This window comes from Mustela nivalis (assembly GCF_964662115.1).
Source record: "Mustela nivalis genome assembly, chromosome: 10".
In the NCBI taxonomy this organism is placed as follows: Eukaryota; Metazoa; Chordata; class Mammalia; order Carnivora; family Mustelidae; genus Mustela; species Mustela nivalis.
The window spans coordinates 45,348,816-45,374,099 of record NC_139029.1 but is presented as its reverse complement, the minus strand read 5'-3'; the positions used below and the strand labels follow the sequence as shown (position 1 = coordinate 45,374,099).

The window sequence follows — 25,284 nt, the reverse complement described above, 5'->3', positions numbered from 1 at the left end:
TCTCAAAACTAATATGTTCAATATATCCTTGATTTTCCCCTTACATCTACTTCTAGTCTTCCTTTCCCCAATAAATAAACCACTTTCTATTTAGTAGCTTTTGGAAAAAATCTGGAGTCCTCCTTAATACTTCCTTCTTTTTTATCATTCATGTGGAATTTTTTACCAAGTGTGGGTAGTTATATCTATAAAATGCATCTCAGTATGTTTCTGTCTCCACCATTGGCATTTTACCTGAACTTTTCTGCCAGCCTCATTACAGCTTTCATTGACTCCAGTCATATTTCCCTTCTCATAATAGTTAGGTCCAGGCAGCTAGGACATTTACTTTCTCAAGGTAAGACTTAAGTGGACACTGGCCAGCATTTGCCTTCAGAGTTTTCTTATTCTACTTTTGATTGGCACATTCTTTTTCATATTTGTTAATAAACCCTATTAGAAGACATCTTTAAAACCAAGGTGACACTTTTTACATTGATATACATAGACCTTTTTTGACCTATTATGTTGATTTCTATTTATTGATTCAGTGTATATATCATCTTCTAGAATGTAGGGATACACAATACCATTATGGAGGTCAGAATTTGAGTAAAAAGCAGAGACATTAAATAAGTGATTTTTATAGTTTAAAGTATTGTGACAGAGATACACAAGATTCCCTGAAAAAAAGAGAGCAGAAATGTAACATTAGCTAGGAATGAGAACTTGGCCTAGAGATTAGACTGAGAAAAAGATATTTACAGAAGACATCTGAAAGCTAAGTAGTAGTTTTCCTGGTGAAGATGTTGATGGGGGTGTTTGGCATGTGGACAGCATGTTCAAAGGCAAAAGTAATGATTTCTTAGTCCAGGAGTTAAAAGCTCACTGTGCTAAAATGTAGAGTTCAAGAGCACCAGTGGCAAGAGATTTTATATCTTTTTATATTTTACCCAGCATAGAGGTTGGGACCTTGGACTCCTGAGTCAGACTGACCTGTGTTCGACTTCTTGTCTCTTTTCGTCATTGTGTGCAAATCACTTACCCTTTCTAAGTCTCTTTTCTAGTCTAAAAAATGGGAATAATGATACTACTACCTCAGAGGGTTATTTTACATGTCCTCCACTTGATTCTTAGTTGTGGTTTGTATCCTCTTTTTGGACATTGATGCATGAGACTTTCTTGACTTCTTGCCATTTAATATTTAAATCACAGAATGTAATTATCTTATTCCTAATTCTGTCCTTATTAGGCAACCTTGTCATTATAGCCTGGCTTCCTTGGTTCCATGCCTAAAAGGGAAAGAACATGATGAATTGAGGATGCAGGTGCCCTGTGCCCTTGGTAGTTTTGGCAGTAGTAGTTATTACCACACATTAACAAGTTGATATGTTGATATTCTTTTTTTTTTTTTTTTGAGAACTTCTTTTTTTTTTTTAATTATGTTAGTCATCATATAGTATATCATTAGTTTTTGATGTAGTGTTCTGTGATTCATTTTTTTTTAAAGATTTTATTTATTTATTTAACAGAGAAAAAGAGAGACACAGAACACAAGCAAGGGGAGTGGGAGAGGGATAAGCAGGATTCCTACTGAGCAGGGAGCCCAACGATGTGGAGCTCCATCCCAGGACCCTGGGATCATGACCTGAACCCAAGGCAGATGCTTAACAAGTGAGTCACCCAGGCACTCCTCCATGACTCACTGTTTGTGTGTGACCCCCAGTGCTCCATGCAATACGTGTCTCCCTTAATACCCATCAAGGGGGTAACCATCCGCTGAAACCCCTCCCCTCTGAAACCCTCAGTTTGTTTCCTGGAGTCCATAGTCTCTCGTGGTTCATCTCTTCCTTTGACTCCCCCTTCATTTTTCTCTTCCTTCTCCTAATGTCCTTCATACTATTCCTTACATTCCACAGATAAGTGAAATCATATGATAATTGACTTTCTCTGCTTGACTTCTTTCATTTAGTATAATATTCTTCAGTTCCATCCATCCATGGCTGCTGCAAAAGTTGGGTATTCATCCTTTCTGATGGCTCAGTAATAGTCCATTGTATATATGGACCATATCATCTTTATCCATTTGTCTCTTGAAGGGCATCTTGGCTCTTTCCACAGTTTGGCTATTGTGGACATTGCTGCTATGAACACTGGGGTACAGATGGCCCTTCTTTTCACTACATCTGTATCTTTGGGGTAAATGCCCAGTAGTGCAATTGCAGGGTCACAGGGTAGCTCTGTTTTTAAACAAGTTGATATTCTGCTTTTTTATCAATCTTATGGACTTGGTTAATGGGAACTGTTCCTGTGAGATGTATCTGTTGGTCACATGCTGTCTCATTAGATTTATGAGATTTTAAGGCCATGAACTAGACATAATATGGAAAATTCATTAAAATCAGGTTATTCAGGAGGTCTCTGAAAATAGGCAGCTTGCCTCCCTTAGAGTGCTCTCTAGTTGTGCTTTGTTATTGGGTTTGAGTTTATATTTTTATGGTTATAATTTTTCATTTATAAGACATTTAGTTTATCATTACATAAATTATCAGAAAGACTAATACAGGGTTGGTAAAAACTGGTTGGGCTAAGGTGTGACCCAGAGAATAATAACTAGATGTACAGTTACCAGATGACAATCAAACTAAGTATTTGATTTTATGTGTAGGTGTGTATTCATTTGTCACTGTAAAGATAATTCAACACTTTACAGTCATTTACATAAATGAGTGATTTCACCACAAGTAAGTCATTTTTATTTTTTAGTATCTATTTTTTAAATATGAAAAAGGAAACTAATTTTTTTTCAGTGGTTTTAATGCAGGAGCCGCCTTTTAGTAGGGCACTCACTGTATGTGATGGTGATTATCACAGTGATTAGGTAATAGAGATTACTGGTGTTTAATGGGGGTGCGGGGGTGGGGATGGAGACAGAGATCTTGAATCCACTATAATGGCCTAGAGAGCCCCCAAATTTGTTAAGTGTTGATGTACAGAGATGCTGCCAGATGGTTTCTTCAAGTAGCCTGAATAACTATGCAGATAGCACCATCTAGTGACAGAAATAGGTAATAGAATCTAGTTTTGTCAAAAAAATAAAATAAAAATTCTAAAATTTCTGTAAATAATAGGTTAAAATCATAGACTTTTGGAACAGGAAAGAAAGTTGGAGATAATCTAATCCATCTTCTCCTTTTACGGATAAGGAAATTGGGGTCCAAAGAGGTGATTTCTCCTATAACATGCACCTAGTTAGAAAGAGCCTATGCCCAGGTCTCAGTTTTCCAAGTTGGTAATCTGAGCCTTTGTCATAGAACACTATTTTTATATTCTATTTGGATTAATATTTTAGGTGCTTTGCTTAGTTATTTAAGAATAAAAAACAGTAAATGGGGAGAACATCTCATTTACTAAGTGTGTTACAATGTAGATTTTCATAAAGCGTGAACCTCATTGTATCACCTAGACAAATGAGACAAGGTTTTGTGTATTCATTTCATTTTTTTAGTTGCAATGATTTTAGCTCCAAATGTTGAATCTTAAGATAAAACTTGAGCATGGGGGGAAAAATATGTACATGGAAATTTATTAAAACTTTATTGTATTGATTGATAAACTGACATGTTGGCAATCAAAAGATGCAAGAAACTTTAAAATGAAATGAATTAACAAAACGATGCAAGTCTTCCTACTTCTCTTTGTTAGGGCATATAAAATGGTTTTGGTAAGTTAAGGTTCTTTTGTTTTTAATGAGAGGGATGGGGAGATATTGAGAATGGTTTACTTGAAACCATCTTGAGCCTATGTCACATTCAGTTGGAAAAGAGCAATTTTTAAGTATTGATTGTAAAATGTTGTTTATACAAGAAATGGGTTCCACGGTAAAGTGAGCTTTAGTGAGTGATGCCATCAGAGGTATTGGGACAGTGAATGTATGAAAGTGAGAGATGGGGAGAACCAGTTTCCTGGCAGTTGGTGGTGACAGTGATGACAGTAGTGCTGATAACACTGATGATGATAGTGACAACAAATGGCAGTAATGTAAACTAACATCTCTACGTGCAGGGCACGTGCATGTGTTTGCGTGTGTTAACTCTGTAATTTTCATAACAACCCTGTGAAGAATAGGTGTTATTATTATCCTCATCTTACAGATGAAACTCAGGGATAGAGAAACCAAGGAACCTGACAAAGGTCTCACAGATAGCAAGATTTTTCAACAAAGGTACATTTGTTTATGAAGTGGAACTTTCTACAGTTCCACTTTCTACAGTTCTATAATTTCGGTTTTCTGCTGCACTACCTCTAAGATCGCCATTTTAAAAAAATCTGTTCAGTCTTTTTTTTTTTTGAGTAACATATAATATATTATTTGCCCCAGGGGTACAGGTATGTGAATCATCAGGTTTATGTTTGGTCTTTTTAAATGGTATCTTAAAATAGCCTCAGTGTGTTCTTCTACCTCTGGGAGTCAAACTACCCTTGTGCCATAGTCCTTTGTAGTATTATCTCAGATAGCTATTTTACCAACCACTTGTCTGTGAAATACAGGAGAGGATGTCAAAAGGACTGAGACAATTGTAAACTGTTAATGGCTTTCTAAAAAATGACTCTGAACTGCTAATGTCAGACTTTACCTCTTAGGGTTATCGCTGACAGGAGTTTTGTTGGAGAATCTAGGTGAATGTAAAGCAAAATTCAGAGATGCTTTTATCGTTAACGTTTTTAATGAAAATTTTGGCTACAGGTAGGATATACTGGGTCTGGATTTATTTATACATTTTTTCCAGTGTTGTTTTGGCATTGGAAAATGTTCAAATAGAAGCATAGCTTTTCTACTATTGTACTCTTATGAATATCATATCCCACTGAGTTTCTAATTGAATAGAAGCAAATTCTTTTTCAATTAATATGTCCCTTAATGCATATTCATGCATGTTGATAATTAAACTTAATCCTTCTTTAGTTGTAAATTTGTGATATCATCACTTATGACCGAACCTAATATCCTATAATATTGGCTGCTCACCAGGGGAAAGTAAGAGTAAAAATAGTATCCACTGTGTTCTGGATCTGGACTGACTACTTTATAAAAGTTATCACATTTAATCCTAATGATCTCCTGCTCTCATTTCATTTTTATAGATGAATCTGAGACTCTTGGAGACTAAGCTATTGGCCCAAGGTCACAAACACTTCAATCATTTTACTTGTGTTTAAATCCTAACTCTGTCACTTACTAGTTATGTTATTTTCAACAAATTACTTGACCTCGTGGGTCTTGGTTTCTTCTTATCTGTAAAATGAGTGTAATAATAGTACTTAACTCAGAAGTTTGTTATGATGATTCAGTTAGTTAATATTAGTCATACGCTTAGACAATACCTGGCATTTAGCTCCATGTAAGTAATTATTAGTTAAATAAAATAAATGGTATTTTGAACCCAGTCTTTTTGTTTTTCCTTTTCCCATTGTCCCAGTATAATGCCTCAAAAAGTATTCTGGGACCTATGTATTTCGCTGAGAGAACTCTCGTTAACTCTGACAATAACTAGTTCTATTTTAAAGAAGAAAACCCAGTCTAGAAATTATCCACTTTTTCTTAATGTACTTGTGGACACTTGGTAAACACAAGTTCCTTACTTTACTTTTTTAAAAAAGATTTTATTTATTTGTTTTAGAGAGGAAGAAGAGAGCATGTAAGTAGAAGGAGGGGCAGAGGGAGAGAGAGAGAAAATCTCAAGTGGACTCCATCCCAAGCACAGAGCCCAACACAGGGCTCAGTCACAGGACCCTGAGATCGTGACCTGAGCCAGAACCAAGAGTTGGATACTCAACCAACTGAGCCATTCAGGCATCCCTGCCATAATTTGTATTGAGGCAAGTGAGTTAGGCTTGTGATGAACTGAATATTTATTTTCTAAATATTTCTATTTTGATCTATAATTGATCTATAATTTTGATAAATAATTATCATTTTATCTTTTTTTTTACTGTGGCAAGAATATTTAACGTGAGATCTATCATCTTAACAAATTTTTAATTTGTATAATACAGTACTATTAACTGTAGGCACAGGGTGGTACAGCAGATCTTTAGACTTTATTCATCTTTTATAACTGAAACTTTCTGCCTTTTGAATAGCAACGTTGTATCTCCCTATACCCAGCCCTGGCAGCCACCATCTACCCTCTGCTTATGTGAGTTTGACTATTTTATTTTTTATTTTATTTTATTTTTTTTTAAAGATTTTATTTATTTATTTGAGAGAGAGACAGTGAGAGAGAACATGAGCGAGGAGGTCAGAGGGAGAAGCAGACTCCCCATGGAGCTGGGAGCCCGATGTGGGACTCGATCCCGGGACTCCAGGATCATGACCTGAGCTGAAGGCAGTTGTCCAACCAACTGAGCCACCCAGGCGCCCCGAGTTTGACTATTTTAAATCCCTCACATAAGTGGAATCATGCTATATTTGTCCTTTTGTGACTAGTTTTATTTCACTTAGCATAATATCCCCAAAGTTTATCCATGTTGCTGCATGTGATAGGATTTCCTTTTTTTTAAAAAACTGAATAATATTTTATTGTATGTATATACCACTTTTCTTTCTCCATTTTCCCACTGATGGACATTTAGATTGTTTCCACATCTTGATTGTTATGCGTAACACTGCAATGAACATGAGTGCTGATACCTGTTGGAGATCCCGCTTTCAGTTCTTTTATATAAGTACCCATACGTGGAAATGTTGGATCATATAATAGTTCTATTTTTAATTTTTTGAGAAACGTACATACTGTTTTCTGTAGTGGCTGTACTGTTTTACATTCCACTGACAGTATACTAGGGTTCCACTCTTCTCTGTGTTCTCACTAACACTTACCCTTTTATTTGTTTATTTTTTAAATCAGCCATCCTGACAGATGTGTGGTGATCTCTCATTGTGGTTTTTTATTTCCTTTATCCTGGCGGCTAGTGATGTTGAGGATTTCTAAATATACCTATTGGTCATTTTTATGTTGTTTTTGGAGGACTATTTAAGTTTTTTTCCCCCAATTTTAATTGTTATTTGTTTTTTGGTTATTGTTATATAGGAGTTTTTGTATGAAGTATTAACCCCTTATTAGTTGTATGGTTTGCAGATATTTTCTCCCATCCTGGAGGCTGCCTTTTCACTCTGTTAATTATTTTCTTCATTGTGCAGAAGCTTTTTAGTTTGATGTAGTCCCATGTGTCAGTTTTTGCTTTTGTTGCTTGTGCTTTGGGTGTCATATCCAAGGAATCATTGCCAAGGTCAATGTCATGAAACTTTTCCCCCTATGTTTTCTTTGAGGAGTTTCACATGTTTCAAGTTCTGTGTTTAAGGTTTTAATACATCTTGAATTGATTTTTGTTTGTGGTGTAAAGTGAAGGTCCGATTCCATTGTTCTATATGGGAATATCCAGTTTTCCCAACACCATTTAATGAAGAGACTGTTTTTTTCCATTGTATATTTTTGGCACTTTTGTCAAAGATCACTTGACTGGATTATTTCTGGGCTCTGTATTCTGTTCAGATGGTCTGTATATTTGTCTTTCTGCCAGTATAATTATGTTTTAATTATTGATTATGTTTTAATTATTGCAGCTTTGTAACACATTTTGAAATTAGGAAGTATGATACCTTTACTTTTCTTCTTCTTTATTACAAATATTTTGCCTTTTTGGGATCTTTGGTGGTTCTTTGTGAATTTTAGGGTTAAAAAAAAAGATTTTATTTATTTATTTGAACTAGAGAGTGAGAGAGCATAATTGGGGGAAGAGGGAGAGGGAGAAGCAGGTTCCCTACTGAGCAGGGAGCTTGACGTGGGCTCAATCCCAGGACGCAGGGTTCATGGCTGGAGCCAAAGGCAGCCACTTAACTGGCTGAGCTACCTGGGAGGCCCTACAATTGTTTTTTCTATTCCTGTAAAAAATACTATTGGGATATTGATAGAAATTGTATTGAATCTGTAGATTGCTCTGAGTACAATGGGGATTTTAACAACATTAAGTCTTCCCATCCATGAGCACAGGATATCTTTTAATTTATTTATATGTTCTTTAATTTCGTTGATCATTGTTTCATAGCTTGCAGTATATAAGTCTTGATCTTTTTAGTTGTATTTACTTCTAAGTATTTTATTGTTTTGATGCTAAGTGGCATTATTGACTTAATATGCTTTTCAGACAGTTTGTTTTTAGGTTATAGAAACACAACTGAATTTTATGTTATTTTTGTAACTTGAAATTTTGATAAATTCATTTATTCTAGCAGTTTTCTTTTGTGGCATCTTTAGTGTTTTCTATGTACAAGATCATGCCATCTGCAAACTGAGATAATTTTACTTCTTTTTTTCTGATTTGTGTACTTTTTCTTCTTTTTCTTTCTGCATAATTGCTCTTCCTAGTTCTGATGCTGTGTTGAATAGAATGATGAGAGTGTTCTTGATGTTAGAGGAAAAATTTTGTTTTTCATCATTGATGATGTTGTTTGCTAGGGTTTTTTTCATATACGGTTTTTATTATATTAAAGTAATTGCCTTCTATTCCTAGTTTGTTGACTTTTTTTTTTTAATGAAAAGGTGTTAAAGTTTGTCACGTGTTTTTTCTGCATCTGTTGAGATGATCATATAATTTCTATCCTTCATTTTGTTAATGTACTGTATCGCATTACTTGATTTTTATATGGCGAATCATCCTGCATCCTAGAAGTAAATCTTATTCGGTCATAGTGTATGATTTGTTTTTTCAGGCTAAATACAGCTTATTTTTACAATAAAAAAAAAAATTAGCTGAAGTATGGTCCATTTTAACTTCAGGCATACAACATAGTGTGATTCAATGATTGTATTCATTACACAATGTTCGTGTTAAGTGTTATTACAATCTGTCACCATCCAAAGTTATTACAATATTATTGACTATATTCCCTATTCTGTACTTTTCATCCTCAGGACTTATTTATTTTGTAACTGGAATTTTATACCTATTCAGCTTTCTTTCCTACTCCTCCAACCCCTCCCCACTGGTAACCATCAGTTCTTTATATTTTTGAGTCTGTTTCTGTTTTGTTGTTGTTCGTTCATTTGTTTTGTAGATTCCATATTAAGTGAGATCATGTGTTTTGTATCTCTGTCTGACTTATTTCACTTAGCATAATACCCTGTAAGTCCATCCATGTTACCGTGGATGGCAAGATTAATTATTTTTTATTTATGGTTGAGTAATATTCCACTGCATATATGTGCCATATCTTCTTTATTGTGGACATTCAATTTGCTTCTGTATCTTGTCTATTGTGAATTGGTGTTTTCTTTTTTTTTTTTTTTTAGTAAATCCCCAGAAGTGAAATTACTGAATCATATGTTATTTCTACCTTTATTTTTTGAGGAACCTTTATACTGTTTTTAATAGTAGTTATACCAGTTTACATTCCCACCAACAATGCACATGGGTTTCCTTTTCTTCATATTTTTGCTAACATGTGCTATTTCTTGTCTTTTTGATACTATCCATCTGTCTGGTGTGAGGTGGTATCTTATAGTGGCTTTGATTTGTATTTCCCTGATGATTAGTGATGTTGAGCATCTTTTTCATGTGTCCATTGACCATTTTTATGTCTTTTTTGGAAAAATGTCTCTTCAGATCCTCTGCTTTTTTGTTAATTGGATTTTTTTTTTTTTTTTTTTGGTGTTGCACTGTAGGAGTTCTTTATATACTTTGGATATTAACCCCTTATCAGTTACATTATTTGAAAAAACCTTCTCTATTCAGTAGGTTTCCTTTTCGTCTTGTTGATGCTTTCCTTTACTGTGAAAAAGCTTTTCAGTTTGATGTCATCTCAGTAGTTTATTTTTGCCTCTGAGTTCCTTGGAGGAGACATAGCCAGAAAAATATTGCTAAGGCTGACGTCAAGGAGATTACTGCCTATGATTTCTCGTAGGAGTTTTATGGTTTCAAGTCTTGTATTTAGGTATTTAATCCATTTTCAGTTTATTTTTGTATGTTCCATAAGAAAGTGGTGCCGTACACTTGCGTGTGGCCATTCAACATCATTTGTTGAAGAAACTAAACTGTCTTTTCCCCACTCTCTATGTCCTATGTCGAGGGCATAGATATTTACAATTGTTACATTCACTTAGTGGATTTATCCCTTTGTTGTTATGTAATGCCCTTCATTACTGTCTCTTTTTAAAGTCTATTTTGTCTGATATAAGTACTGGTAACCCCCTTTTTCTTTTCTTTTCTTTTCTTTTCTTTTTTTTTTTTTTTTTTTTTGCTTACCTTTGCATGGAGTATCTTTTTCATCCCTTTATTGTCAGTCTTTGTGTGTCTTTAGCCCTGAAGTGAGTCTCTTATAGGCAGCATATAGATGTATGTTTATTTTTATGAGTAAAATTTTTTTCTTCCAAAATTTTCTTCTATTTGTGGCCTTTTATTTTCCATTTTAAAGAAGACTATTCAGCATTTTTTGTGCTAAAAAATGTGCTGAAAAATTTTGGGCCTCTTCAGTGGTGATGAACTTTTGTTTGTCTGGGAAACTCTTTATCACTCCTTCATTTCTGAATGATAACCTCTCCAAGTAGAATATTCTTGGTTGTAGGTATTTTCTTTATAGCATTTTGAATATATAATACTATATTACTCTGGCTTAGTTCTTCTGAATAATTACTTTGTAGCCTTTTCCTTGAGTTCTCCTTGTATGTAACTATTGGCTTTTCTTTTGAAGCTTTTAAGATTCTCACTTTATCTTTTAATTGTAATTATTATTTGTCTTGGTGGACCTCCTTGAGTTCACCTTGTTTGGGTCTCTGATGGTTTCCTGTACCTGGATGTCTGTTTCCTTCCCTAGCTTAGGGAAGTTTTCAGCTATTATTTCTTCAAATAAGTTTTCTGCATCTTTCCTTCTCCTCTCTCTGGGACCCTTATAATGCAAATATTAGTATGATGTTGTCCCAGGGGTACCTTAACCAATCCTCATTTTAAAACTTTTGATTTTAATGTTTAATTTTTAAATTATTTTTAAAAGATTTTTAAACTTACTTATTTGACAAAGAGAGATCACAAGTAAGCAGAAGTAGGCAGAGAGAGAGGGGGAAGCAGGCTTCCTGCTGAGCAGAGAGCCCGATGTGGGGCTTGATCCCAGAACCCTGATATCATGACCTGAGCTGAAGGCAGAGGCTTTAACCCACTAAGCCATGCAGGTGCCCCTAATTTTTTAATTTTTAAATTTGAGTACAATTGATCCACAAAGTTCTTTTAGTTTTGGGGGTACAGCATACTGATTCAATATCTATATGTTATACCCTGCCCACCACAAGTGTAGCTGCAACCTGTCATTATACACTGCTCTTACAGTAGCATTGACTGTATTTCACATGCTGTGCCTTTTATTCCTGTGACTTACTAATTCCATAATTGGAAGCTTATATCCCTCAATCTCCTTTACCCATGTTGTTTATTCCTCTACCTACTTCCCTCCAGCAACCATCAGTTTGTTCTCTGTATTTGCAGATCTGATTCTGCTTTTTGTTTATTTATTCATTTGTTTTAGATTCCACATTAAGTGAAATTATATGGTTTTTGTCTTTCTTGGTCTGACTTTTTTCACTTAGTCTACTACCCTCTAGGCCTATCCACGTTGTCACAAATAGCAAGATCTCATTCTTTCTTATGGCTGTGTAATATTCCATTGTGTATATATACCATATCTTCTTTATCCATTCATCTGGCAGTGGACACTTGGAATGCTTTCATATCTTGTCTATTATAAATAATGCTGCAATAAACATAGGGTGCATATATCTTTAGAAATTAACATTTTTTGTTTTCTTTGCATAAATACCCAGTAATGGAGTTACTAGATAATATAGTATTTCTATTTTTAATTTTTTGAGAAACTTTTATACTGTTTTCCACAGTGGCTGCACCAATTTGCATTCCCACCAGCTGTGTGTGAGGGTTGCTTTTACTCTACATCCTCACTAACACTTGTTATTTCTTGATTTTTTTATTTTAGCCCTTCTTAAAAGTGTGTGGTGGTATCTTATTGTGCTTTCTTTTTGTAGTTCATTGATGATTAGTGATGTGGAACAGTTTTTCATGTGTCTGCTGACCATTTTTATGTCTTCTTTGAATAAAGGTCTGTTCACATCCTCTGCCCATTTCTAAATCGGATTGTTGGGGGGTTTTTTGGTGTTGAGTTATGTAAGTTCTTTATATATTTTGGCTATTAACCCCTTATCAGGTGTATCATTTGTAAATATTTTCTCTCATTTAGTAGGTTGAGTTTTTGTTTTGTCGATGGTTTCCTTCTCTGTATAAAAGCGCTCTGTTTTAAGGTAGTCCCAACAGTCTATTTTTGCTTTTGTTTCCCTTGCCTTAGGAGACATATCTAGAAAAATATTGCTGTGGCCAATGTTAAATCACCGCCTGTGTCCTCTTCTAGGATTGTTATGTTTTCAGGTCTCACACTTGGGTCGTTAATCCATTTGAGTTTACTTTTGTGTATGGTATTAGAGAGTGGTCTAGTTTCGTTCTTTTGCATCTTGTCATCCAGTTTTCTCAGCATCATTTATTGAAGAGACTATATTTTCTCCATTGTATATTTTTTCCTCCTTTGTTACAGATTAATTGACCATATAAACATGGGTTTATTTCTGGACTTTCTATTATTTTTCATTGGTCTATGTGTCTATATTTGTGCCATATCTTCATTTTTAATTTTTTTTCTTTCCCCTGTTCAGCATGGTTGCTTTCCATTACTCAGTATTCTAGATCTCTGATGTGTTCTTCTGCATCCTCTGATCTGCTTTGGATCCCCTCTGGTGTATTTTTCATTTCAGTTATTGTATGCTTCAGCTCTGATTGGCTCTTTATATTTTTAAATATTTAATATACATATATCATATTTATTTATAAATATATTTATATTATCTTTATCTGTATATTTTCTATTTCTTTATTGAAGTTCTCACTGAATTTATCCATTTTTCTCTTAAGTGTGGTGAATATCTTTATCACCATTACTTTGAACTGTATCATATAAGATTACTTATTTCCATTTCGTGTAGCTTTTTTTCTGGGGTTTTGCTTTGTTCTTTTGTTTGGAACATATTCCTCTGTCTTTTCATTTTGTCTGACTCTCTTTGTTTGTTTCTGTGTATTAACTATGTCTGATATGTCTCTTGGTCTTAAAAGTAGTAGTGTAATGTGAAAGGTGTCATGTAGTGCCCAGTAGCTCAGTTCCTCTGGTTGCCAGAACCAGATGGTCCATGGGTGTCACCTGTGTGAGCTGAATGCACTCTCCTGTTGTGGCTTGGTTTTGGGTGCTGAGGATGTCTTGGTGGCTGGAGCTGGCCTTTAAAGCCTGCCTGTCAGCAATGACTGGCTGAAACTACTGTGAACACACCAGTGAGCATGGCTTGCCCCTGGCGCAGCTGGCTGAGGGTTGGCTGTTGTCACCATGGGCATGCTGGTGGATAAGGCCAGCCCTTAACCTAGCTTTCTGCTGTGATTGCCCTGGACAGGGCAGGGCTTGCTAATGGCATAGCTGGCTGAGGAACCTAGCTGGAGATACTGTAGGCATGCTGGAGGGTTACATTTGCTTCTACCCTCCCCGAGACAGGAGTCAGTTTAGAGGAGCACTGCTCCTGACCTGTTGCTTTGGAGGGGTGCCTGCTGGGATGGGTGGAGGGGAATGCTGCAGTGGGGCAAATGGTGCTAGCAAGGTGATGCAGAGTGTCAGAACTGGCTCCTACAAGCATCCTGCTAGCTAGGCTAAAGGAAGGCAAGAAGAATGGAGCCTGTCATAACTTCTCTTCCCAGAGAAATCTGCAGATTCCTGCCTCTCTGGCATACGTCCTAAAATTAGACAATAAATCTTCATGTATAACAAAGACTTTTTAAATTCATGCTTCTGTGCTGGGTCTCTGACCGAATGATATAGTGCACTAGGCTTTTAAAGACAGAGACTTGTTTTCCTGTAGCGTTCTGGCTCCCTTAGAGTTAAGCCTCATTGATTTTCTTTGTTTCTTCTTTCATTCATTTTTTTTTTTTTTTACTTCTCCTCTGTATTTATTAGATGTACATGTAAGTTAAAAATCATATATATGTGTGTGTGTGTTTTATATAATAGGTATTATGTAAGAAGTTATATAGAACAAATTATACACACACACATACATACTGGGTAGTGACAGGAAGCATTAAACTTATATTTAGGAAATACAGTAGCTATTTTTTTATAGTCTTGAAGAGTGAAGAAGGTAGGTTTTTGGTGTGTTAATAAATGCATCTCCTGAAGTCCACACATTCTCATTTATTTTCAAAGCTAGATATTGTGGAGATTTGTCTTTTCAGTTCGGGTCCTTAGGCCTGGAAGTGCCCAGTGTTAGGCCTAATACCCTTCCTCTTCCGTACTTGTTATTGTTTCTCCACTTTACTGGTTGCTGTGCCAGAGGTTTGGTTCCCTACAGTGTCTGTGTCCCTCCTTCACTTCTTGTTGTAGCCTTCCTTTTATGATTTTGACTGTGAAAATCTGTTCTGCCAATCTTCAGGTCATTTTCATAGTGAGTTGCAATACCTGTAGTTGTCGCCTTGATTAATCCATGGCAGGAGATAATCTTAGGATCTTCTACTCTGCCATTTTCCCCCACTCCCCCTGTTGTACAATTATTTCAATGTGCTATTGGGTTTAGTTTTCTAGTATTTTGTTAAGGAGTTTTGAATCTGTGTTTATCAGGATATTGGGTGTATAGTTTTTTTAGTGTCTTTGGCTTTGGTATTGGGATAATGCTGATTTTGCAAAATGATCTTGGAAGTGTTCCCTCCTTGTCATCTCTTTTGTGTGAATTTGACAAAAATTGGTGTTAATTCTTCTTTATTTCTTAATTTTTAAAATTTAGTTTAATTTTATTTTTTTCAGCATTAAAAAATTCATTGTTTATGCACCACACCCAGTGCTCCATGCAGTATGTGCCCTCCATAATACCACCACAAAAAGGCTCACTCAAACCCTACCCCCCTCCAAAAACCTCAGTTTGTTTCTCAGAGTCTACAGTCTCTCATGGCTTGTCTCCCCCTCCGATTTCCCCCAACTCACTTCTCCTCTCCATCTCCCAAGGTCCTCCGCGTCATTTCTTATGCTCCGCAAGTTAGTGAAACCATATGATAATTTACTCTGCTTGACTTATTTCACTCAGCATAATCTCTTCCAGTCCTGTCCATGTTGATACAAAAGTTGGGTATTCATCCTTTCTGATGGAGGCATAATACTCCATTGTATATATGGACCCTATCTTTTTTATCCATTCGTCTGTTGAAGGGCATCTTGGTTCTTTCTATAGTTTGGTGACTGTGGCCATTGCTGCTATGAACATTGGGGTACAGGTGTCCCTTTTCACTGCATCTGTATCTTTGCGGTAAATACCCAGTCAAAAACCTCCCAAAAAACAAGAGCCAGGACCTGACGGATTCCCTGGAGAATTCTACCAAACATTCAAAGAAGAAATAGTACCTATTTTCCTGAAGCTGTTTCAAAAAATAGAAACAGAAGGAAAACTTCCAGACACTTTTTATGAAGCCAGTATTACCCTTATCCCCAGACCAGGCAAAGACCCCACCCAAAAGGAGAATTTCATACCAATATCCCTGATGAATACAGATGCCAAGATTCTCAACAAGTTCCTAGCTAATAGGATCCAACAGTACATTAACAAGATTATCCACTATGACAAGATGGGATTTATCCATGGGATGCAAGGATGGCACAACATTTGCAAATGAATCAGTATGATAGAAGAAATCAGTAAGAGAAGAGAGAAGAACCACATGGTCTTCTCAGTTGATGTAGAAAAAGCATTTGACAAGATAAGCATCTGTTCCTGATTAAAACGATTCAAAGTATAGGGATAAAGGGAACATTCTTCAACTTCATAAAATCTGTCTGTGAAAACCCCACAGTGAATATCATCCTCAATGGGGAAAAACTGACAGCCTTCCCTTTGAGATCAGGAACACGACAAGGATGTCCACTCTAACTCTTCTTTAAATGTCTTGTAGAACTCATTTGTGAATTCTGGGCTTTTCTTTTTCAGTAGGTGTTTTACTCTTGATTCAGTCTTCTTTCTTGTTTTAGATCTTGTCACATTTTTCTGTTTCTTCATGATTTGGTCTCAGTAAATTGTGTGTTTCTAGGGTTTGTCCATTTCTTCTAGATTTCCGATTTTGGGACATGTAACTATTTGTAGTTACAAATACGTAGTGATCCTTATGATCCTGCTTATTTCTGTGACTTTAGTTGTAATGTCTCCTCTTTAATTTCTGATTTTCTTTTCTCATTTTTTCTTAGTCTAGCTAAAGGTTTGTTAATTTCTCCTTTCAAAAGTCAGTTTTTATTACTTCATTGATTTCTTTTCCTGTTGCTTTTCTATTCTCTATTTTGTTAATTTCTGCTATAATCTTCATTATTTTCTTCCTTCTGCTAACTTTATACTTTGTTCTTTTTTATAGTTCCTTGAGGTGTAAAGCTGTGTTGTTTATTTGAGATCTTTTTTAATGTAGACATTTATTGCTATAAACTTCCTTTCTAATAATGCTTTTGTTGCATTGTGTAAGTTTTAATATGTTATATTTTTGTTTTTGTTTGTCATAAAACATTTTGTAATTTACCTTTTCATTTCTAATTTTATCCGTTGGTTTTGGGGAGTATGTTGTTTAATTTGCACATACTTGGAAATACTCAGTTTTCCTTCAGCTATTGGATTCTAGTTTCACTTCACTCTGGCTGGAAAAGCTATGTGTTTTGTGACCTAACGTGATCTGTCCTGAAGAATGTTCCATGTGTGCTTGAGAAAATGAGTATTCTTCTTATGTTGATTGGAATGTTTTGTAGATGTCTATTAGATCAATTTGGCATATAGTGTTAAAGTCTGCTGTTTCCATCTTGATTTTTCTGTTTGGAAGTTCTGTGCATTATTTAAAGTAGGGCCTTGCAGTCTCCCATATTATATTGTTGTCTGTTTCACCTTTCGGTTCTACCAATGTTCACTGTGATGCTGGTGCATATATATTTGTAATAATTATATCTTCCATGTTTATTGATCCTTTTATCATTATATAATGTCCCTTTGCTTTTGTGACAGATTTTGTCTTAAATTGTGTTTTGTCTGACTTATGTATAGTCACCCCTGCTCTCTTGGTTACAGATTTGCATAGAATATTTTTTTTCCTAGCCCTTCACTTTCCAACTATCAGTGTCCTTTAAATAAGTCTTGGTAGACTGCATATAGTGGGATGTTATTTTTTCATTCTTTCAGAAACTCTTTGTCTTTTGAGTGAGGAGTATAATGCATTTACATTTCAAGAAATTGATAGGGAAAGAACTTACTGTTGCTATTTTAATTGTTTTCTCTTTGTATTACAGTTCTTTAGTCCTTTCCTTCTGGTGCCATCACTGTATTTTGTTGATTTTTTTTTGTATTGACGTGCTTTGATTCCTTTTTATTTTGTATATCTTATATGGATACTTTCTTTGTGGTTACTATGGAACTTATGAAAATGTTTTGTAGTTATAATAGTCTATTTTAAGCCAATAATAATTTAACTTCAGTTATATACAAAATTTTATACTTTATGTTATTGATTTCACAGTTTACATATTTTTATATTGTATATTCACTAACATTCTTATAGTTATTTTTAATACTACTGACTGAACTAGAATTAAAATAATTTATCTGCTACTATTACATTATTACAGTATTCTGTATTTGTCTATATATTTACCTTTACCAGTGAGTTTTATACTTTCAGTGCTTTTGTATTGCTGTTTATTTTGAAGAGTTCTTTTAATGTTTCTTGTAAGGCAGTTCTAGTGGCAATGAAATCCCTTAGATTTTGTTTGAGAAAGTCTGTGTCCTTCATTCTTGGAAGGACAGTTTTGGTCGACAATTTTTTTTTCAGCACTTTGAATATAATGTCCCACTCCCATCTGGCCCTCAAGGAGTCTGCTGGGAAGACTTGTGGAAGTGCCCTTGTATATACTGATTTACTTTTCTTTCTTTTTTTCCCCCCCAAATTCTTTGTCTTTGACTTTTAAAAATTGCTTATAATGTGTCTATGTAATTGATATCTTTGAGTTCATCTTTCACAGTTTGTCTCTGGGTTTCCTGGATCTGGATATCCTTTTCTTCCCCAGTAGTGGAAAATTTTCAGCTGTTACTTCTCTGAGTAAACTTTGTGCTCTTTTCTCTCTCTTTCCTTCTCTGGGACTTCCATAATGCATATATTGGTCTATTGGATGGTGTTCTATAAATGCTTAAGTTTCCTTCATGCTTTTATTTTTATTTATTTTTTTTATTTTTTACTTTTCTGGATAATTTCCTGTGACTTGTCTTTGAGTTCACTGGGTCTAAGTCTGCTGTTGAATTCTTATAGTAGCAAATTTTTTCAGTGCATTTATTTTTCATTTCTAAGATTTCTGTTTGGCATTTTTTAATATTTCTATCTCTGTTATTCTCACCTTTGTTTATGTATTTCTTTTGACCTGGGGGACTATCTTTATGAGGGTTACTTTGACTCTCTCCGGTAAATTACATACATGTTTCATTAGCATCACTTTCTGAAGATTTAAGTTTTTCCTGTAGTATATATTTCCCTGGCTGTTCATTTTCCTTGACCCGGAGTTGGTATCTTTACATTAGAAAAAAAAAACAGCCAGCTTTTCCAGGCTTTGTGAACTGGCCTTCCACAGGAGAGGATCCTAACCAATTAGCCCAGCCAGAGATTTTGTGGCCCTCTCAAACCTTTGTGCCAATCCAACCCCATCTTTGTTCTTAGTGGAACCTAGACATCTCAGGTATGCCAGGTCCTTGGGGAGCCTGGGTGGCTCAGTGGGCTGAACTTCCAACTCTTGAATTTGGCTCGGGTCATTATTTCAGGGTGGTGAGATCAAGCCCTATATTGGGCTTTCTGCTGGGTGTGGAGTCTGCTTAAGATTCTCTCTTCTGCCCCTCATATAAATAAATAAAGTACACCAGATCCCATCATTGCTCTGTGATAGGTGAATTGTAGGCATTTTCTCAGGCAACTCCCAGAAATGTTGGAACATTAAATATATGGTTCACTTTCTTTCCTCCCCAGGGAGGAGAAGCTCAGAGCTGGGGAATTTTGCCACTCACTCTTTGTTGGAGGGAGGGGCTATTGCAGTTGTTTGTGTGCTAGTTGAGACTGCTATCCTTATTCTCACTGGCCTCCAGGCCTACCATGTGCTACATTTCATCAATGCTTTGAGACAAGACAGAAGCCAGTTTCTTGGGCAGCCCTGGAAAAGTTGGAATATTGGATACATCATCCAGTTCTTTCCCTCACTAGGGAGAAGCTAGGGTAGGGTAGGGATTATGGCAAGAGGCTGTCCCAAATCTTCCTACTGGCTTTGATGTGTGTGATTCACAGTTGTCTAAGGTACAGGAGCCTCTAAGCTAGTTTCTGGATCTCTCAGAAAGAGAATTTGTGTGTATATTGTTAAATCAGTGTGTTTGTGTTGGGAAGAAGGGTCCATTGCTTCTTATTCCTGTATCTTACTGATATCCCATCACTTATTTTTCACAAACTAGAAAAATATAAGTAAAATACCCCTTTTGAAAACAAAGTTATCTCACATTAGTGGTTCTTTGAATTTGGTTTTGGAAATACAGACACACTTCAGTATCTTTATCTTACTATTAAAGCAGATATCGTCAGTCCTTTTGGAATACTTTTAAGTTGGGAATGTTTTTCAGTCTGTGGGATAATTATTTTCTTTTATTTCTGAATATAAAATATTGCTTTAAAGATTGCCTTTGTGTTTTTTAAGAAGAGGGAGGTACTTTATTTTACTTTTAATTATCATTTTTATTTTTGTTTTAGAGAGAGAGCATGCAAGTAGAGGGGAGGGGCAGAGGGGGAGGGAGAGAGAGAATCTTAAGTGGGCTCCGTGTTCAGTATAGAGCCCAATGCAGGGTTTGATCTCATGACTCTGAGATCATGACCTGAGCCACAGTCAAGAGTTGGATGCTTAATGGACTGAGCCGCCCATTGCCCCTGATTAACACTTTTAGTGTGAAAAAATTTTGGATATTGTTTTGGTATGTGTAACAGAATACCTCATAGTAGATAATTCCTGGATTTGTAATGTCTCTTGAAATGTTTATCTTAGTTTTCAAAAATCTTAGTTTTCAAAAATCTTAGTTTTCAGGGGTTGTTTTGTTTTGTTTTGTTTTGAGCTACTATATGGGCTGTGCTTTTTAAAATGTAGTAACTGTTTCAACTTGTATTTTTATGAATTCTCTTAGAGGAATATCTTGTTTGCTTGTCTCATCTTGTATTTATATTATTATGAATATGTTGACCTGCTGTTGAAGGACATATTTTTGTGTTTTTAGAATTCAGTATCAAATAACTACTTATGTGTGGACACACACACACACACAAGCTCACACATGTTACATATGTATTTTACACATATATAGATATACATATATCTATATTTATTTTTATCTTAAATGGGTCACATATTTATTTTTATATTAAATATATATTCCTATTTATAAATATGTACACATATCTGTCTATATATGTACAATAAGGTAAAATACTTTGGATTCTTTTAAATTTAGTGTATTTAGAGGTCTTAAAGAATTATGTTGCAGTTCTGATGGTGGAGTAGGAAACACTAGGGATTTGTTTCCCCAGATAGACTACAATTAAACCAACAGAGTCTGTCTGATTGTATCTATTTTGGCATCTGTTTAAGGCTTGTACCTTCCAGGGGAATACTGGACAATGAATTGTGCCTACGTTTGGTCAGTTTCACCTCTTACAACCTTACCTGCCACCTATCTTACCTGTGTCACATGGCAGTGCACAGGTTTCTGGAGCAGCATGTACACAGCTTGCCAGAGCCAGGGTAAGGAAAAGGTCCCTGTCCTTCAAGTATCAGTGATCTGTGCTCTAGTCACTGAATGTGGCTTTTGATCTTCAGGTGCATATAGGTGGGCAGCCATTGTTTTGTACTGCTCCTCATTTTAGCAGGCCCTGCGCCTAAACATCTGGTAACATTCCTCTCCCACCAACTACCCACTTCATTTTTTTTTTTCCACTTTTTTGGTGAGGGGAGCCAGATACTGAAGACTAGGACTTTCGAAAACAACTGCATATTTGGGGAAAATTAGAAAATGACTGTGCATGCTCAGAAAAATCCCAAAGAGACATTATATTTATATCCCAGGCTAACCCTAGGCACAGAGATAGCGGTAGGAAAAAGAAAAAGAAGGAAAAGAACAATAACAAAACAATAACAAAAATGGCAGACTCTGTTGAAGGGGTAGAATCTGATATCCAGAGTTTCATTATTAAATTCAAATGTCCACTGTTCACTAAAAAGGACAGGCATATAAGAAACTGGAAAGTATGGCCTATTCATAGAAAAAAAATTAAATTAGCAGAAACTGTCTCTTAAGAATATCTAATGGCAGACATACTAGACAATGACTTTAAAACAATTGTCTTAAAGATGATTAAAGAACTAAAGGAAAGTGTAAGTCAAGAAAGTGATTATGAACAAAGTGAAAATATCAGTATACAGCTAGACACCCCCCAAAAAAACTAACAAGAAATTTTGGAGCTGATAAATACAACGAAAATATGGGCAGATTCAAAGGGAGATTTAACAGGCAGAAGAAAGAATCAGGGAACCTGAAGGTAGGACAGTGGAAATTACCAAAGCTGAGGAACAGAAAAGATAGATTTAAGAGACCTGGGAGATGTGATCAAGAGGACCAACATATGCAATGTGGGAGTCCCAGAAGGAGAGGAGAGAAGGGGCAGAGAGAAGATTTCAAGAAATAATGGCTGTTAGATGTCCATCAACAGTTAAAGGCATAAAGAAGATGTGATATATATATATAAGCAGCCATCAAAAAAAAAAAAATTTGCCATTTGCAATGACGTGGATGGAACTAGAGGGTATTATGCTAAGCGAAATAAGTCAATCAGAGAAATAAAATTATCATATGATCTCTCTGATATGATGACTTTGAGAGGCAGAGCAGGGGTTTTGGGGGGAAGGGAGGGAAAAAATGAAACAAGATGGGACCAGGGAGGGAAACAATTTATAAGAGATTCTTAATCTCAGGAAACAAACTGAGGTTGCTGGAAAGGAGGGAGGTGGGAGGGATAGGATGGCTGGGTGATGGACATTGGGAAGGGTATGTGATATAGTGAGTGTTGTGAATTGTGTAAGACTGTTGATTCCACAGAACTGTACCCCTGAAACAAACAATACATTATATGTTAATTTAAAAAAAGAAATAATGGCTGAAAACTTCCCTAATTTGATGAAATACATAAATATAAATGTCCAAGAAGCTCAGTGAACTTCAAGAAAGATGAACCCAGGGGTTATATGTTATAATAAAACTTCAAAAAGCCAAAGACATAGAGCAAATCCTGAAGTAGCAAGAGAGAAGTGAATCATCACATTCAAGGTATCTGCACTAAGATTATCAGCAGATTTCTCATCAGAAACTTTGTGGTCCAGAAGACAGTGTTTGTTATATCCAAAGTGCTATAAAAGAATAAAGCTGTCACTAAGAATCCTGTGTCCAGAAAAACTGTTTTTCAAAAGTGAGGGAGAAGTTAAGACATTGTCAGTTAAATGAAAGTTGAAGGAATTCATGACCACCAGAACTGCCCTGCAAAAGATGCTCAAGGGAGTCCCATTGGTAAGAAGAATGGATATAAAAAAGTAACTCAAAGCTTTTTGGAGAAATAAATATCTTAGTAAAGGTAAATATGTGGACATTTTCAAAAGCTACTATTATTATAACAGTTGTTTGTAACTATACTTTTTTGTTTCTGTACAATTTTAAAATGCCTTTGAATGTATACCTTTAAAGGAAATACCTTTAAAGAAAAAAAGTTATTAGTATAAAAGCTAGTGTTACTGTAAGGTTAGTTTATAATTCCAAATCTTGTTTTCTGTGTAATTCAGAGGACTAATGCTTTTAAAAGAATTACTTATTATTGTTATTATTTTGTTTATATAATATATAAAGATGTAATTTTGTTACATTAGAGACTGAAGAGAATGGAGACAGAGCCGTGAAAGAGCAGAGTTTTTATATGTTGCTGAAGTTGAACTGGTATAAATTCTAAGTAGAGTGTATAAACTTAGGTTGTTAAATGTAATCTCCATGGTAATTAAAGAGAAGATAGCTGTAGAATATGCACACAAGGAAATGAGAAAGGAATTTAAATGTTTCACTACAAAAAATCAACTAAACAGAGAAGACGATAATGTAGCAAATGAGGGCAAAAAGGATAGCAGACATAGAGAAAACAATTAGCACATTCATAGAAGTAAGTCCCTCTTTATCATTCATCACTTTAAATATAAATGGATTAACTTTCAGTCAAGAGACAGAGATTGCTAGAATGGATAAAAATACATGATTCAACTATATGCTGTCTATAATAGACTAATCTGAGACCCAAGGACATAAGCAGGTTGAGCATTATAGGATGGAAAAAGATATTCCATGCAAATAGTAACCAAAAGACAATAGGAGTGGCTATACTAATATCAGACAAAATAGACTTTTATTAAGAAAGATTACAAGATCATATGATAGTTGTCTTTCTCTGCTTGACTTATTTCGCTAAGCATGATACGCTCCAGTTCCATCCATGTTGTCGCAAATGGCAAGATTTCATTTCTTTTGATGGCTGCATAGTATTCCATTGTGTATATATACTGGAGACAAACCATAAGTGACTCTTAATCTCACAAACTGAGGGTTGCTGGGGGGAGGGGGGTTAGGAGAAGGGGGTGGGATTATGGACATTGGGGAGGGTATATGCTTTGGTGAGTGCTGTGAAGTGTGTAAACCTGGTGATTCACAGACCTGTACCCCTGGGGATAAAAATATATGTTTATAGAAAATAAAAAATTAAAAAATATAAAATAAAATGCTTTTGCATCGTGGGGGTGAAAAAAAAAGAAAGATTACAAGAGATAAAGAATGGTATTATGTAGCAAAAAAGGTTTGAAACAACAAGAAGATATAACATTTACAAAAATTTGTGTACTTAATTGCATACTACAGATATACATGAAGCAAAAACTGACAGGACTGATGGAGGAAATAGATAGTTCTGTAATAATAGTTGGAGACTTTAGTAGCTTTACCCAGAATAATGGATAGCACAACCAGATAGAATATAAAGAAATAAAGTACTTAATGCAGTAAACCAACTAGATCTAAGAGAACCTATAGAATTTTCTATTCCAAAACAACAGAATGTACACATTCTTCTCAAGGGCATATGGGACATTTTCCAGGATAGGCCATACATTAGGTCACAAATTCTCATAGATTAAGATATATATCATTCAGTGTATCTTCTCTGACCACAGTGGGATGAAGTTAGAAATAAGTAACAAAAATAAAACTGGAAAATTCACAAAACTGTGGATATATTTTTAAAAATTTTAAAAGATTTTTGTTTTTTTAAGTGATCTCTACACCTAATGTGGAGTTCAAACCTACAGCCCCAAGATCAAGGGTCTCATGCTCTTCTGACTGAGCCAGCTGTGTGTTCCAAAACAGAATAATTTTAAATAACCAATGGATTGAAGAAGAAATTAGAAGGAATTTAATAAAAAAAACCTTTAGAAATGAATGAAAATAAAAACAAGATACAGAAAGTTATGAGATGCAGTGAAATCAGTGCTGAGTATAAAATTTATAGCTATAAATGCTTAGATTAAAAAACAAGAAAGATTTCAGATGTACACCCTAATTTACAAATTAACGGATTAGAAAAAGAACTATACCCAAAGCTAATAAAATGAAGGAAATAGTAAAGATTAGAGCAGAGATAGAGAACAGAAAAACCATTAGAGAGAATCATTAAGATCAAAATTTGTTCTTTTAAAAGATCAACAAAATTTCCAAAACTTGAGCTAGCTGAAAAAGGAAAAAGTAAAGAAAATTCAAATTACCTGAAATCAGAAATGAAAGTGCAGAGCTTACTTATGATTCTAAAGAAATAAAAGGATTATAAGAAGGTACTATGAAAATTGCATGCCAAACATTGGATAATCTAGATGAAATGGACAATTTCCTAGAAATACAAAAACCTTACCAATACTAAATCGTGAAGAAATAGAAAATTTGAATAGACCCATGACTAAATAACAAGATTGAGTCAGTAATCAGAATCTAAGAATAAAGTCTGATA

At 35.1% G+C, this 25,284-nt stretch overlaps 1 protein-coding gene across 5 annotated transcripts in view; it reads left to right on the top strand.

Annotated features, from left to right (window-relative positions):
* OMA1 (OMA1 zinc metallopeptidase) overlaps nucleotides 1-25,284 on the top strand; it is a 91,424-nt gene that overhangs the window by 33,640 nt on the left and 32,500 nt on the right. Inside the window, exons 8-9 of one of the 5 annotated variants that reach the window (XM_082688125.1) lie at nucleotides 4,134-4,204; nucleotides 5,661-5,854. The exons of 3 other annotated variants lie outside the window; for them this stretch is intronic. In XM_082688125.1, the coding sequence (XP_082544251.1) occupies nucleotides 4,134-4,204; nucleotides 5,661-5,682 (93 nt within the window). In that variant the 3' untranslated portion in view covers nucleotides 5,683-5,854. Of the gene's footprint in view, nucleotides 1-4,133; nucleotides 4,205-5,660; nucleotides 5,855-25,284 lie in introns of those variants that run through there. One more of the 5 variants, XM_082688123.1, reaches the window with a different exon arrangement.